We start from the raw sequence: 16097 nt of genomic DNA on the forward strand, positions 1-16097 counted from the left end.
CGCAATCGTACCGTCAACTTTCCGCTTCGATGGATGTCAGTAGCTGCAGATTGCGGGCCTTGGCGATTGCGGAGAAGCGTCCTGCACTGTCGTCGCCGGTTTGAGTTTGCCCTGCGCTTTGTGTCTTACAACAACTCAGTTTGTTGCAGCTCTTGATCCGGAGGATTTTGCGAATGCGCTCAACGTTGGCGAGACGTCATTTCTTCATCTTGCTCGGAGGCTGCTGACTCATCCGGTCGGCCATCTTCTCCACACTATGGGTCACGACCGTCTCTTTCGAAACTTCTACGTTGTCTAGTCTCCTGACGTCTCACGACAGATGAGGGCTTCATGGTTCAGATCAGCACGTCTCCTCGGTCTTTGTTACGTCTGTCAAGGGCAAGCCATGAGTGGTATGCCCCTCCGCAAGAGCTGTGCAGAATCTGGCAATGAGAGGCGAGGGCATGTGTTCAGTGTGCCTCTTCACAAGCTTAGATCCACCTGATCAACACTTTGTTTGTCAGGCCTTGTTAAGGGCAACCCCATGGGTTGTGCCTGCTACACGCACGTTCAATACTCACCCTTGTCTCCGTGCCACGCAAACAATACAGACGCACAGCGGTACCGATCCAATGGGTGCGTACTCCATTCCTTAGGCTTTTCCTTCCTTTCTGGGAATCATGGTTCAGTGCCCGTACCTGCAGTTGTCGCCCACCGGTGTGGCTCGATGGTCACGGGTCTGGACACGGGTAGGTCGATCATTCAGCGAGACCACCTCAACCTTGGAACGCTATGATATCCCTGTACACTATGCCTCGGCGACTGGGGACGATCTAGCTGCTTTTGGTGCCATGCTTGCGGCTTGTCAACCGCGCAAAAGCTTTGGTGTGAACTTGGCCCGGAGTCTGAATCATTGGGACAACGTAAATCGGAAAGACATGCAGGTTGTCATTGTAGGAGCTCAGCTTGAGTCTCAGTCTGTGACCACGGAGAATCCATATGTCTCTGAACAGAGGCCAATGCCCCAGTTTGGTGTGACATGTATGAAGTATATCAAGTCTCGTTAATGTAGCAAGCCAGCCAGTCAAATGAATGATCCGCCAAGTCGGGGTTCGATATTTCCACGTCCTACTGTTGCCCTCTGCCTGAGACCAACTGCTCGCCATGCAGCAAACTCGACCCCGCCCAATCTCCCTGAACATCTCCACAACATGTCCAGCTCCATGGCGCGCCATCCGTCCTCCTACACCACGACGCGCAACCTATCCATCAATGTCTACATTGGTCAACGCCAACCATGAAATCCCTCCCGTGCCTCCCTTATCCTACTGGGACCCGGATACGCCGTCACCTTTGGCGTCTGACCGCTCAGAAGTCTCGCCGAGCTCACCAGTGAACCCATTCCTCGCTCCGCCCAAGTCCCCAGTAGAGCGGCAACACCTTTTTCCAAAGGCAGCACCTCTGCTTCCGGCATCCCCTCTATCAATATTTGACAGTCCAATGTCGCCAATGGCAGTCACATTTCTCCGTACACCCACCCCTTCGCCAACCAAGGCGACGTTTCTTCTTTCAGCCTCTCCAGATCTATCCCCACGCTTCTTGCTCCCACGCTCACCGCCTCCTTGTACGATGGGGAAGAGAAGGGTTTCCGTATACGATGTTGTGAAGGATATCTCAGAGAGGAGAGGGAGCGTGGCTAGTATGGTGAGGATGCAAGAGATGATGAAGTCGGAATTCTATCAGTCGCTATTCTTGAAAAGACAAAAGGAGATGGGTGGTCATTCGGGGAGCGAGAAGAAGGGAGCGAAGACCAAATGGACGATAAAGGGAATATGGAGACGATTGACTGGTGGCAGAAATGACCGGGAAGTCGGAGAAAAGAGTAGAGCTGTACTGGGTATGGATCGCATGAGAATATCCAGGCCTCAGAGCCTTATGTTTGGAGTTTAGTTGTTACCTGAGGTTATTGCATGATTCAAAACGTGTCTCCAGAGTCGCCTGCCGTGAGTTTGAAGAACACCTATATGCCGTGTTTGGTACTAGAGCAACAGTTTTTGAGATGTCAGTTCGATACAGGAATCAAGCTGACTGGAAAGTATACACGGATCGAATGATACAGGCTTGAGTGAATCATTGGCGCGGATGTAGAGTTCAATGGTAGATAGTGGCAACGGGACGCTGACGAGCTAGCGAAGAATGGGTTGCGAACCACGGGTGTCTCGGAGGTCGATCGACGTAAAATCTTCAGATGCCATCCTTTCCGATAGGCAAATCAGCTTGTAGAGGATCTCGTGAGTAAGGCGTTGCGATAGCCCATAGAGCATCAATGACGTGTAACCTAGTTATCCTGGTGAGTGGATTTGTGGTGCGAAGCGGGCTCGAGATGCCGTTGATACCGAGTTGTGCATATGAGCAAACATCTTTAGAGTAGAGATAGTGCGATTGTTGAGCGATGTTGGACATATTATTTGCGACACAACACCTTATGCGCAAACCTCAGGGTCCACCGTGATAAAGGCGTGTAATGCGGGTGGAGGCGCAATTCTCGGCGATACTGCTGAGAAACCACCAGCTCGGTGCAAGTGGGCTGTCGTACTGGGTGTCACGGCCGCTTATGCGGCGAAAAGGTCGGTCAGACTTTAGCGTAAGGCACACTGTGGTCAGACCACGCCAGACTGGCTATTGGCTCCGCTGGAACTCTGGATGATACCATTGTGACATTCGCCATGGCAGGCGAATGCCAGGGGAGCGACGTCAGGCTCCGTGGCCGTGGTAGGAGTGAGGTTATCTGGTTCCAAGACCAAGTGGATGCCGGTGGATGACAGTGGATCCTAGGGTGGTCCCAGGCGCGGATCGAAGCACCCCAACATACGACGCTCAGACAGGTGGTTATCAGTGGAGTCGCGCTAAGAGCAGACGAGCGAGCGTTTGCAATTCGAATTTGACAATATCGCGATAAAGGATTCTGGTAGACCCTGATTTTCTGCGGGCCTGTATACAGTGGCCAGGCTGCTGGATCAAGGTGCTGTGTTTGACTTGTCGACTGGTCCGATACGCAACGCTTCCAAGACGTTCAAGAAATTCCAAGCACCATTGGCATACTGCACTAAGACGATTGGGGAAGTAGCCGAGCCTGACTCCGTGATTGGCTGCGATTCCTGGGGCAAATAACTGTGGTTTTTCGGGCATCAGCACGGTGGATCAGGGAGCCGGTGCCGTTGGATAGGAACGTTGGCCATGAGGTGTCAAACACGCGACGTCGCACCTCTTATGGAGAGGATTTGGTTGTGTGGTTCCCCCACGCAGTGATAACGGTCTTCTCGAAGCGGGTGATGGAGCGAAGACGGGCCTAATTATCGAGGAAACTGAAACGAGCGAGGGATTGTCGTGCTAGGATGCGAGGTTAGATGGGCAATGTAACGCAATACTGCGGTGCCCATTACGCCCGATAACACAACACACGCCGCAATCACGAGCGCTTGGCTTTGCCTATTCGCGGACTTCGCGATGGCAAGACTGAAGCGCCCCGGAGCGCCACCGATGGAGTGGTTGACAAACAGTAATGTTGGAGAGGCATCGCGTCTCGGGCTAACCGAGGCGGAGATGACGGAAGCGAACGCGCTAGACCGGCCCAGGCAGGTGCACATGGAGGTGGGGCACGTGAGAGGCTTCTCCAGACTACACCAAGTAAGCGCAACCATCCGGCTGCAGATAAGACGGCCGGTATGCACCAACCTCGATTCGCCAATTGGGGCAGCTGGCAAGGAAAGCGGCGTTGGATCCGAAGACAACCGCGGTAGCCAAGGGAGCCCAGCACTGCAATCAGCGTTCTAGAAAGCCTGCTAGAACTTTGCTAAATCCGTCTCTCGCGGTTACTCGCAGGTCGCGCATTCGTTATCAGTCTTGTTTGGGACCAATCTCCGCCCAGCGACCGGGTCTGACCAAAGGGCACCAAGGGCCCCCTCGAAGCTCACACCAAGCCCTATGCGCCACCGGCCGATTTGCTGTTGCGGGGAGGTCCCAAGCTAATCCCAAGAGCCGCGGCGGGGCGCCAATTCACCGTCCTTGTTAGTGCTACCCGCTTGCGGCGAACGCTTGTTCTGGGTGCACACGACCAGCCAACCAAACACGGCGCCAGTCTATCTTTCGTCAGCCTGGCCCTTCACTGTAATGGAGGGGTGCCAAGCTGTCGGCTCGTGCGCCTCGTGCATCAATGAACGGGGGTCCCTGTCGCTCTTTCCGCGAGCCATCTCGAACCTGGACTGGATAAATGTCAATTGCCTCCCCCTCCGCTGATCCATATCTGACATTAAAGAGCAGCCGGTCCCAGGGTCTCTCTCGACTCCATCAGTCTTTTCTACCCCCAGCACTGACCTGTCCAACCGCCCACCATGGACTACGAAAAGGGGACCCCGCCTAATGAGAAGACTACCGTCCCTCACCCGACTGTCGAAAGTCACGGTGAGGACTCCGCCGACTGGCGCGAGCAGGAGGACTTCATGACCCGCAACGGGTTGAACATGAAGTCCTTCCAGCGTCGTCCCCAAGAGGGCCCTATGGTCGTACTCGACAAGTCCATGAAGACTCGCCATCTTCACATGATTGCCATCGGTGGTTCCATCGGTGCTGGTTTCTTCGTCGGTTCCGGTGGTGCTCTTTCCAGGGGTGTAAGTTGTACAGTATGCGGTCATTTCTGGATATGGACTTACAATTACTCAGGGCCCTGCCACGCTCCTCATTGATTTCTCAATCATGGGTATAATGATCTTCAACGTCGGTATGTAGAGATCACACTTGTTTTGCGCACGCAAGCAAAACTGACACGACTTGCAGTCTACGCTCTCGGTGAACTCGCTGTTATGTACCCCGTTTCCGGTGGTTTCTACACTTACTCCTCTCGCTTCATTGATCCATCCTGGGGTTTCGCTATGGGTTGGAACTACGTCTTCCAATGGGCCATAGTCTTACCACTTGAACTTCTCGTCGCCGGTTTCACAGTCCAATATTGGGATGGGGCCAAGGGAGTCAACGTCGCTGTCTTCATCACGGCTTTCTGGCTATTCATTTGTTTCATCAACATTTGGGGTACCCTGGGATACGCCGAGGAAGAATTCTGGTCGTCGTGTATCAAGCTTGGTGCAACCGTCGTTTTCATGATCATCGCCTTGGTCTTGGTTCTCGGTGGAGGACCCAGCAACGGCATGTACTCTGAATACTGGGGAGCGCGTACCTGGTACAGCCCTGGTGCCTTCGCCAACGGCTTCAAGGGATTCTGCACCGTCTTCGTTACCGCAGCTTTCTCCTTCTCCGGAACTGAACTGGTCGGTCTCGCTGCCGCTGAGACTAAGAACCCTCTGAAGTCCCTTCCCGGTGCTATCCGTCAGGTCTTCTGGCGAATCACCCTGTTCTACATCCTTGGTCTCACCTTCGTTGGTCTGCTCGTCGAGCACACTGACGAGCGTCTCATCGGTAACTCCTCCGGTGACGCCAACGCCTCGCCCTTCGTCATTGCTGGCAAGAACGCTGGTCTGATTGGATTCGACAGCTTCATGAACGTTGTCATTATGGTCTCCGTTGTCTCCATCGGTGTCTCTGGTGTATACGGTGGTTCGCGTACCCTCACCGCCCTCGCTGACCAGGGTTACGCTCCTAAGCTCTTCACCTACGTCGACCGTGCCGGTCGTCCTCTCTGGTCCGTTGCCTTCATTCTCATGTGGGGTCCCCTCGCCTACATGAACTTGGCCTCAACCGGTGAGGTTATCTTCAACTGGTTCGTCTCTCTCTCTGGACTTGCCGCTCTCTTCACCTGGGGCTCCATCTGCCTCGCCCATATTCGCTTCCGCAAGGCTTGGGCTTACCACGGACACACCCTGGATGAGATTCCGTTCAAGGCCGCTGGTGGTGTCATTGGCTCGTGGATCGGTATTTTCATTATCGTCATCGTCTTGATGGCACAGGTAAGACTTCATCTGATCCCCTTTGTAGTGCATTTTGCTAACATGAACATCAGTTCTACACTGCCGTTTCCCCTATTGGAAAGAGGCTTGGTACTGCCACCGACTTCTTCCAGGCATACCTCGCCATCTTCGTCGTTGCTGCTTTCTGGGTTGCCGGATACTTCTGGAAGCGCGAGGGGTGGCTCCGAACTGCCCAGATGGACGTTGACACTGGCCGTCGTGAGCTCGACTGGGACCTCATCAACGCGGAGCGTGCCGAGATCGCCACCTGGCCCGCATGGAAGCGTTTCTTGAACCGCATCTTTTAAGCTTGTCTTTGCATGAGTTTAGTGTACGGTCTATGGATCGTTCAAGTGTCGCTGAGTTGACTATCAGTCGATGAATTTTTCCGATATCGACTGATACATCATGTTCGCCTTTCATATAGGTGATCTTAAATGTTAATATACCCCTTCTTTCAACGTCTGTGTCATGTCGTGAACTCTATGGCTGCTGTGAGATAGTTCGCAGATACCAACGACTCATACATTAGCCTAATTAATAATGCTCCGGCTTCTATCCATCTGGAACTGGACGACAAACTGTTGCTCCTTGGCTGCTTTCTCACCATGCGCACCACACCGATGAAGCTTTCTTATCTTGAGATGGTCTTGCGCTGCCAACCTTCTTAGTCCTAGATCATCGCCTCGGCTCCGCTGCTCAGAGTAACCAATTTCTTTCTTTTTCTGTTGTGACTGCAACTCAACGAAGAAAAGGTTAAACAGCATGGAGCTTACATTACTACAAATTGTTCTGTTTTGCTCGTCTCATCCAAGTGTAGCCTGCAGAACTGTTGAGCTTTACCTTGCATGAGGTGATCGTGTTGTACAAACGATCTTGCACAGATACACAGAGCAGACGTATATCACATGCGAGCTTAGAATTTTGAGATAAGGCAAGAGTTACGAGGCTTGTTGTTTGCTAGCGAAGCGTAAAACAGTATCAAAACCGCGAATTCTGTTGCTAGTCGCTACTTCGCAGAGACGCTGCCACAGTCTGACTACCGCATACGCTTCGAGAATTGCGCGAAATATCCGACCCCCAATCAAATAGGTCACATCAGGAGAAGGAATCCATGAATTCCTTCACCTCTGGCGCTTGACCACCAAAATGCTTCTTCGGAAGAGCCGTGACTTCCAGACCGTGCAATGATCTCGCTCGACTCACTGTGTTCGCTATTAGCTTGATATCACTGGGGTAGATATGGCTTGACGTACGAGCAACATATACTTGGCTTGGATCGAAAGCCTTCTGCAGGTTGACCTTGACCTTATCCATTGTCATACCCTGAGCCTTGTGGACGGTAATAGCATAGCCTGCCATCAGCGGGATTTGAGTCCTGGACAAGAGGCTATAGGGCGTAGTGTCGCCCAGCTCCAGGCTCGAACAGTTCGGGAAAATCGTTCTTGTCTGGCCGTCATCGAATTTGACTACCGGCCAAGGCTGGTAATTGTTTTCTTCGGCGTATCTCCGGATCTCATGGTGCTCGTACGTGGCGTGTGACCCAGCGAGAATTGGCCCATCACTTCCACGTTCCTCACTTTCCTTACGGGCCCGGGGCAACTTTCTCTCGTCATATGCCTCGAATTCTACGATGACACCCTGTGACCCGTTGACCAGACCAGCCTCAGGATCCAGATTGTGCTGCAATACAACTCGCATGTCTTTTTTGAACTGCAAGACTGATTCATACCTGTGTTGATCCTGCGGAGGAAATATCAGCACGATGTTTATGTATGCGACAAGTGGCGACTCACCAGCTCTTTCAGGGTACCATCCTTGTTTCTGAAATTGTACTTCTTGAACTCTGGATTCGCTTTTTTGTGCTCTGGTTTCCAGTTGAAGAAGTCTTTGCAAGCGAACCGCCAAGGTTGAGATGGGAGCGCATTGATGCACTTGTTGTTGATGCGAAGGACGTCTGCTCTATGTGGGTATATTTCCACTGCCCCTTCTGTTGAACATTCATGGTTCAGAAGCGTGTGCGCATCATCCGCAGGGATGTCTACATCTGTAATTTGTCAGCGCAAAAGCTGCATCATGGCTCTGGACTTGTTTACTTCTTCTGATTGACTGCAGAATTTCGACGAACTTGCGATCGCTTTGTCGAAAGATCTTGGTCAAATTGACATTTACGAATCTGCACTCCTGTGATAGTCAATAGATTGTCCCTATCTGATGGGCAAAAGGCTCAAATTTACCTGCCATGCACTACTACGAAATGCCCATTTGTCAACGTCATGGAAGACGTTTTCCAGACAACTCCGGGTATCGCAGTGATATTGGTCATCGTAATCATCCTCTCTCAAAGGTTTTCCACAGTTGAAACAGTTCTGGAAAGGCTTCACTGGGGCGAGTTGGCAGAACTGGTATTGCGTTAGTCTTTGCATATCCCAAAGTTGCTACTACACTTACGTCTCCTGTAACCACAATTTGAACGCCACCGAAAGGTTGGCTTGAACCTCGGGCCGCCTTCATGACTTCGTTCAGCCGAGTGAAGAAGTTGTTTTCGACCATGCTGATTTCGTCAATGACGAGGACGTCTGTCTTGTTCATCCTGTTCCAGACTTGCTTCCTGTGAGCATCTCTTCTCAATGTGTCCAAATCTTTGTTGACATCGGGCACTATCCAGCCAGCGTAAGACCTAACTAGACGTCAATCAGATGTCAATAGACGTAGGGCTTTACCTCGTACCAAAGCGTGAAGCCACCGACGTTCAAAGCGGCAAGGTTTGTCGGCGCACAGATACGGACGACCTTGCCGAGCGACTTCAACTCCTTGACAAAGGCCCGCAAAATGGTTGACTTGCCGCAGCCGGCGGATCCTGTATAGAATACATTGTGGCCGTCTACGATAAGATCAACAACTCGTTGTTGCTCTTTGCTTAGAGGAGGCTCAGCTTGGGCTGGCGGGTTGATAGGTCCCGCTGGCTCTGTGTGCGTGCTGGCTTCCGCTTCCGGGCTCGAGTCTAGCTCCACCGGGGCGTGTCGTGACCCTAGCGGGTGTGAAGATTCATGACGCGCAGCGTCATTGGCTACGCGCTTGCTCGGAGGCGAGAATTGCGATACGGACGCGGTTCGTTTAGCCCGAGGCATGTTGGCTCGCACAAAGGAGACGTCTCGTTCTGCAGGTGTCTGGCATCCCAACAGTTCAGACAAGACCTCGGGACGCGTCGCGTCGAGCGGTAGGCGCTAAACCTTTTCGCGAAGCCCCACTTCAGGGGTGCGTCACACGTCATTCGCTGCCCGCCACAGCTGCAGCAAAAGGAACATCACAGTGTTGCCATCACAAACGTTGCAATGCGATGAAATCGTTTTAAGCATTTGATAGCCAAGTCATTGCAAGCCAAACCTCATGAGACAGTCGGCATACAGACCACCTGCCTGCACAAGCCACAGGACTATGACAAGATGCTTCCCTACACTGCGCATGACCCAACTCCTGCCCCGGTTCCTTGTCCTCCCTACCAGCGACGATTTAACCTGACCTGGGCTCCTTGTCAGCAAGCTACAACATAGATGGCATACTCGTCACTAGACGTACAAAACTTTTGACTCATTCCACACCTAATTAGAGGTCTGCCCCGTGTCTATTGCTGTGGGCTGAATCGTCAGTATTCTAGTCAACGCGACGTTTCTTGAGAGGCGGCTCACTGAGAGGCGGCCAACTGGAGGTCGCATCCTCTCGCATCTTGTATTGCTTGAGTTCCAGGATGAGGCGGTTGTTTTCTTCGTTGAGTTTGCGATTCTTGTCCTTCTCGACGCGAAGCTCCTCTAGATATCTTTGAAGGCGCTTCTCAGGTACTAGCCTGTTCGGCTCGACCTTTGGCGCAGGCGTAGCATCTGGTTTCTCGTTCAAGATATCCTTGAGACCTTCAATGAGGAATTCGACTGTTACGCCCATCTCGAGAGCACCGTCGATGCCTGCTTTGAGATTGTCGAGTGGACCCTGGAATTTGCGCGGAAGACCTCTGGCAGGGTCAAGGTTTGATAGACGGTCACGTAAAGTCTTCTCAAGTTTCTGCAACTCTTTGTAATCCTTCTCTGGTTCGTCAGAATGGGTCGTGCGCTTGTATGCCGTGGATAAAAGGCCGTAGGTTGTGCGACATCGCCGATAGTCTGCCCTATCGATGGTTTCCGAAGGTAGGAGTTCTTCCATATCTACGCGACGTCAGTATCAATCTCACTCTCAGATTCTGAATGCATTCTACATACCTTCGATGATCTTGCCAATCTGGCCATGACCGATTTGGGAAGCAGCCATTGCAGGGTAAGAATGCGTGTCTATCGCGGGTTGGAGATGGTCGATGAGGGCGATTATCAATCAGTCGAGTTGAGTCAACGGTCGGCGCGGTAGTAGTCGGAGAGAGTGGGGTTAAAGTAAGCAGTGTCCATGGAGGTAAGTGTGTTTGTGCCTGAATAAGTGGGTCATGTGAAAGCAGGCACGGGAAGGAATGAGAACCTGGTACCTTCCGCATGTGCAGGCGCAACCATTCTTGTTCTAGCTCGCTTGCCTCAATTGTGCGCATATGTCATGTTCACTTCGTATATTCGTATATCTAAGCCTAAGCCTTGTTGAAATCATGAGTGTGGAACGAGTGATGGATAGAACCGCTTAGCGGTGGCCTGGTTCGCGACATCCTCAGCCGCAGCAACCTCCTCCACTTATAAACCGACAGCAAATGACAACAGCATCTAGGAGACAATGAAACGCGATTTCCCTATACTTGATCTGATCAAAGAATGGGTTGGACACGATCTAGTCATCTAAATAACTTCCGGTATGACACATACTTGTAGACTTTTGCCCACAAGCAATTGTCAGTACCGTCTTTGTCTTGTAGAGATCACATTCCGCCCGCATCTCCTTATCCGACCAGAACCACTCATCTCCCTGTCTGACATCTATAAACCTGCTGTAAAGATCCTGATAGAAATGGCGGCCAAGGAAAGCCATCATCTTCGTCGTATCTAGAGTATCTTGAGGTGTGGGAGCCGGGATCGCAGCACCAAAAGTATGTGATGCAGATGGCGCCACTTTAGGTGCCACCTTGGGTGGATGCGCTGGAAGCGCGATGCGGGCGCGACGAATGTTATCGAAGCCTACAATCTCCATTGTGTCGAGGACAGTGTCTGAAGCCTGCTTGCTCACGCCGTGAGCTTCCAGCCGGCAGGAAAGATGCTCGTCAACCCATGATGATAGCTTGGGCCCTTCGCAGCTCATGTGCGCATCCACTGAGAGTATTTCGATTTGTCCACCGGGCTTGAGCACACGCATGCAGTCGAAGAATGATCGAGCCCAATCGTCGTTTCGAAGAACTGTCGCGACGGAACGCGAGATAACAGCGTCGAAGTAATTATCGGGAAACGGCGTTGGGGATGCAAGTGAAGGAATGTATAGTGTATGATGGTTGAGAGGCGCAGGGTACGTGGTAGCTGGCTGAGTCTTGGTGGTAGAGAGCGTATATACTGTCACTGCAGGGTAATGGTGTGCTAACATCCAACCATCCGCTGCGGCAGTCAGCATCAATGCGTGTTTCGAGCGAGGCAAAGCTACAGGACAGACATACCTAGAGAACCGTGTATTTGGAGTACCCTCCTCTGATCTGCTGGTTGACTGTTGCTCAGTAACTCATGCGCGGGTGACTGTAGGGGTTTGTTCTGCGTCAATCGTTGATAGGCGGTCAATGCCCATAGCCGTTGCTCGAACATAATCTCTTGGAAGCTCTCGTCATCGTCCAAGCCGTCCCACTCTTCGCTTAATCGAGCAGACATGATGCGAGTACCAGCATTCTCCATCTTCGTCAGCGCCCGTGTGAACGGCGTTTGAGCGACTTTGACACTTTGGACACGTTCACTGCTATGTGTACTGCCAGTTCGCGAACCGCGCTCGACTGGTTCGAAATAAGGTGGTCGTGAAACCGGCTGAGGCTTGAATGAGGGTTTAGAAGGGCGAGGGTCATCGAAAGCATCGTCCGAGAGAGCAGTCTCGTACCCCGAAGCGCCCGAAAAGACACTGTGGTTTGAGTGTGTGACGCTAGATGGGTTGGATGAAGCGCGAGAAATAGTGGAGTAGTGTGACTTCCTATCTGTAGCGTGTGTAAGCATGCTGTTCGCGTAAGATCACGGCTCGTACATGTATACCCCAGGAGACTACATACGCAGTCATGGTAGTCCAAACCTCATGTTTAGGTATCAAGAAGATGATTTGTACGTACCTGGTATACTGACAGGGCTAAGCATCCCTGGCGTAGGAGGCAGTGCACTAGACGGAGGAGGAGATGGCAGCGGAGGTGGAAAGCGCGGCGGCAGGAGTTTTCGAGATGTCGGATCAGAACGCTGGGACGGCGGCCTCTGAGATACTTGATGTTGTGTATCTAGAGGAGCAGTGGGTGGTGCCGGTCCTTGGTCAAGTCCGAGTTCAGACTCTGGCTTCATCGCCAGCTCTTTTGGACGTTGTGTCTCCTTACATGTCGACAGCGGAGCGATCTCCTGGATGCCCTTTTTATTATTCTTGCTGAACCAACCGCCGAGACCACTCTTTGCTCCTGATCTTGAGTCTGAAGAGCTCGTTGCATCTTGACGTTTGCTGCTGTGAGTGCTTCCGGATGACTGCGAGGTTGCCGAGAAAGACCGTCTGGTCGTATCGTCTTCCTTTGCTCTTCTTGCTTTGCGAGCTCCTACTGTCTCGGCATGTTGAGGAGGAACATCAAATGTTGGAAACATGTCGACTATCTCGATACGGTGCCCTCATCGCCTTCCAGGCGGGGATCTTCGCTCGATAATAGTTCATCGTTTCGGCATGTCACAACACGTACCACCTGTTAGGCCAGCCCGTTCGCGGAAAATAGTCTCAATCTCGCCAACTGAGCCGGCTAGCGTTTTTAGCGTAATGATTGCAGTTTGGTGTTGGGTGTTCCAAGTCAGCGGTGGTTGGTGGCCTTACAGACCAGCGACACCAGGGCGCCCGGTTCCCACCGAGAATAGCGCCGAACTTAGTGCGGAAGTCCCCATCGATAACAGGGCAGATGATGATCAGCGCGAGTGACCTTTCCCAACCCACACTTTCGGAACAGACAACCCAAACCAGAGGGGTACTGGGCGATGACAGTATCAAGATCTTCCCTCATCCTGCACATCGCAACAATACACTCGCGCAAGCATGTCACTCTTTACCGCCTATGCAGCACCGACACGTACGCTCATGAAGACGGGTTTATCACATGTGCGCCACCAGCCACTGTTAGCGTCTGCTAGATGACCGCTTACCTTCCCCCTTCATGAAAGCCCCGGGAAGCGGCACATCAGCCATTGGATCGAGCACGTCAAAGCCATCGTTGGGACTTCTGCGACTCGTTAGAACTTCTTGGAAGACCCGACAGTCAGGTACCTTTCGTTCCTGATGTCCAGTAACCAAGTCAGATTCCTCTGCCGATGCGCCATCGGTCTTCGACCATTTAGACTTCAAGACCGCAACTTCGTAACGACTAGACTTATTTGCGACATGCACCGCACACAGTCAGCCTCGGCAGCTATGGAATTAATATCGCTGAGATGTTGAAGGAGGTGGTGCAAAGCATACACGTACATGGCACACCACGTCACTACCACGTATCTATCGATTGCTTGACTCGTTTTCGCTTCCTGGCTCAGTTGAAGTTATCTAGACACTGTGCTAATGCCAGTGGATTACTCGGTGCGGCCCACAACCCGGAATCCGACGACCACATTTTAGTGGAGGTGACATAGCCAAGGCGGACGGTTCTTCAGTGGCGTATGCGCGGTTGCATCCCACCGAGGGACGGCTTGGATGAGAAGATGAAACAGCAACACACCTAGCCGTTCGACCTGCCATAATGGAGCGGCAGATTTTTAGGCATATAGTGTCTTCCACATTCGCTTAACGAGAATCCATCTCCGATCACGGAGGATGCCTTATGTGGCTTACCGCGAACTTCTTACGGGATCGTTGCGGGCACCTGCATGACGCGAGCGAGCCTGCTACGCTCCATCCCCTGCACTAGGTGTAGTCTCCGTATCTTCCTCTTTGAGTACGGCAGGTATATCTGGGGATTGATCTCCGTCGTTACCTGGGGTCTCGATGGTCTCGTAGTGCTACACCATTCTATCATACCCGTTGTTTTGCTTTTGGCCTCTCGAAATGGGTTTCATTGAACGAAACAAAGCTGCTCTCAATGATGTGGTTTCCGCTTCATTTGTGGGCAGATATTTTCATCTTGACGGATCAGGGCATGTAAGTCATTCTTGCATTTCCGAGATAGCACGCAATACTGACCATCGAAGCCCAATGAGATCAAGAATGCGCGGTTTACGACAGAGCTACGGGCTGGACTGACGACCTTCTTCACCATGGCATACATTATCGCTGTCAACGTAAGTCACCCATGCTGTCAAAGTGGTACGTGTGCTAACGGAACCACCACTTGTAGGCATCCGTCCTCACAGACTCCGGTGCGACATGTGTCTGCAATGACCCTGTCGACCCAACATGTATCAACGATGAAGCCTACTCTCTCTGCCTCCTCGAAATCAACCGCGACTTCGTTACTGCTACCGCCGCCATCGCAGCGCTCGGCTCGTTCCTCATGGGCCTCCTTGCAAACCTTCCAGTGGCGCTCGCACCGGCTATGGGCCTTAATGCGTATCTGGCGTATCAGATCGTGGGGTTCCACGGTACTGGTCCCATCGACTACCGTGTCGCAATGACCGCTGTCTTCGTCGAAGGCTTCATCTTCGTTGCGCTCTCCCTCGCTGGTATTCGCCAATGGTTGGCCCGCATCATTCCTGCTAGCATCAAAGTCGCATGTGGTGCGGGAATCGGTCTCTTCTTGACACTGATCGGACTTTCGTACTCTGCTGGTATCGGTGCCATTACAGGAGCTAAAGCCACACCACTTGACCTTGGAGGTTGCCCTACCGAGTACCTCGACCCGGACACTGGCTCTTGTCTCTCACACAAAGCCACCAACCCGACCATGTGGCTCGGCTTCCTTGTAGGCGGTGTCTTCACTGCCCTGCTAATGACATACAAAATCCGTGGCTCAATGATCTTTGGTATCGCATTGGTCTCGATTTTCTGCTGGCCTCGCGACACTTCAATCACCTACTTCCCACGCACAACAGTTGGTGACAGCCGTTTCGAGTTCTTCAAGAACATTGTCGCTTTCCATCCTATCAAACACACTTTGTTGGCACAGGATTGGGATCTGTCTAACGTGGGTGGGCAGTTTGCTCTGGCCGTCTTCACTATGCTTTACGTCGATATCTTGGACGCGACGGGTACTTTGTATTCCATGGCTCGCTTCTCGGGCGTTGTCGATCCTGACACGGGCGACTTCCCCCGTTCGACTATCGCGTATTCAGCGGACGCTATCGCTATCTCCATCGGCTCTCTCTTTGGATCTTCGCCTGTCACTGCTTTCGTCGAGTCTGGTGTAAGTACCATATCTGACTGCTTTGAGTTTCCTTCATACTGATATCTACAGGCCGGTATCCAAGAAGGCGGTCGCACAGGCATCACAGCAATAACCACGGGCATCTGCTTCTTCATCTCCCTCTTTTTCGCACCCATTTTTGCCTCCATCCCGCCTTGGGCAACAGGTGGAGCACTCATCTTGGTCGGCTGCATGATGATGCGTGGCGTCCTGGCCATCAACTGGAACTACCCAGGCGATTCTATCCCCGCGTTCGTTACACTCATGTTCATGCCTTTCTCGTACTCAATCGCATACGGTCTCATTGCGGGTATCATGTGCTACGCCATCATCAACACAACTACGTGGGCTCTCGGTGCCATCTCAGGCGGACGCCTACTTCCACCCGACTATGACAACAAAGAATACTGGAGCTGTAAGTCTCTCCATGTACCGATTCCTTCCCAAAAGCTACGCTAACATTCTCATTCCAGTCCGCTCAGACTCGCCACGCGCTCAGCCTTGGTTCATCCGCGCCATGAAGGGCGACAAGAAGTTCTGGAGACCTCAGGACACCGACTCGTTTGAATTGGAATCTACCGAAGCACGCGTCGAAGCCCATACCAAGGCCTAAAGAATTGTTCTCGTGATTGTCTTCGCGATAGACCGTTTGTACGCCTTTTCTGATCTTA

At 52.2% G+C, this 16097-nt stretch overlaps 3 protein-coding genes across 3 annotated transcripts; 2 read left to right on the forward strand and 1 right to left on the reverse strand.

The window, feature by feature from the left end:
• Positions 1 to 4370: 4370 nt before the first annotated feature.
• INDA1 (Amino-acid permease inda1) lies at positions 4371 to 6244 on the forward strand (the record flags this gene model as incomplete). The annotated part of the gene is made up of 4 exons (XM_051494383.1): positions 4371 to 4646; positions 4699 to 4756; positions 4813 to 5936; positions 5990 to 6244. 4 exons carry the CDS (start codon positions 4371 to 4373, stop codon positions 6242 to 6244), a joined length of 1713 nt encoding a protein of 570 aa, XP_051356062.1.
• Positions 6245 to 9590: 3346 nt separating this feature from the next.
• On the reverse strand, positions 9591 to 10235 carry J4E92_002984 (uncharacterized protein; the record flags this gene model as incomplete). The annotated part of the gene is made up of 2 exons (XM_051494384.1): positions 9591 to 10132; positions 10187 to 10235. 2 exons carry the CDS (start codon positions 10233 to 10235, stop codon positions 9591 to 9593), a joined length of 591 nt encoding a protein of 196 aa, XP_051356063.1.
• A 4106-nt stretch (positions 10236 to 14341) lies between these two features.
• On the forward strand, positions 14342 to 16039 carry J4E92_002985 (uncharacterized protein; the record flags this gene model as incomplete). Its single annotated transcript, XM_051494385.1, has 4 exons — positions 14342 to 14365; positions 14422 to 15426; positions 15478 to 15841; positions 15900 to 16039. 4 exons carry the CDS (start codon positions 14342 to 14344, stop codon positions 16037 to 16039), a joined length of 1533 nt encoding a protein of 510 aa, XP_051356064.1.
• Between the last annotated feature and the right edge of the window lie 58 nt (positions 16040 to 16097).

The sequence above is a fragment of the Alternaria infectoria genome, assembly GCF_024043175.1.
Source record: "Alternaria infectoria strain BMP 0036 chromosome Unknown scaffold_3, whole genome shotgun sequence".
Lineage (NCBI taxonomy): Eukaryota > Fungi > Ascomycota > Dothideomycetes > Pleosporales > Pleosporaceae > Alternaria > Alternaria infectoria.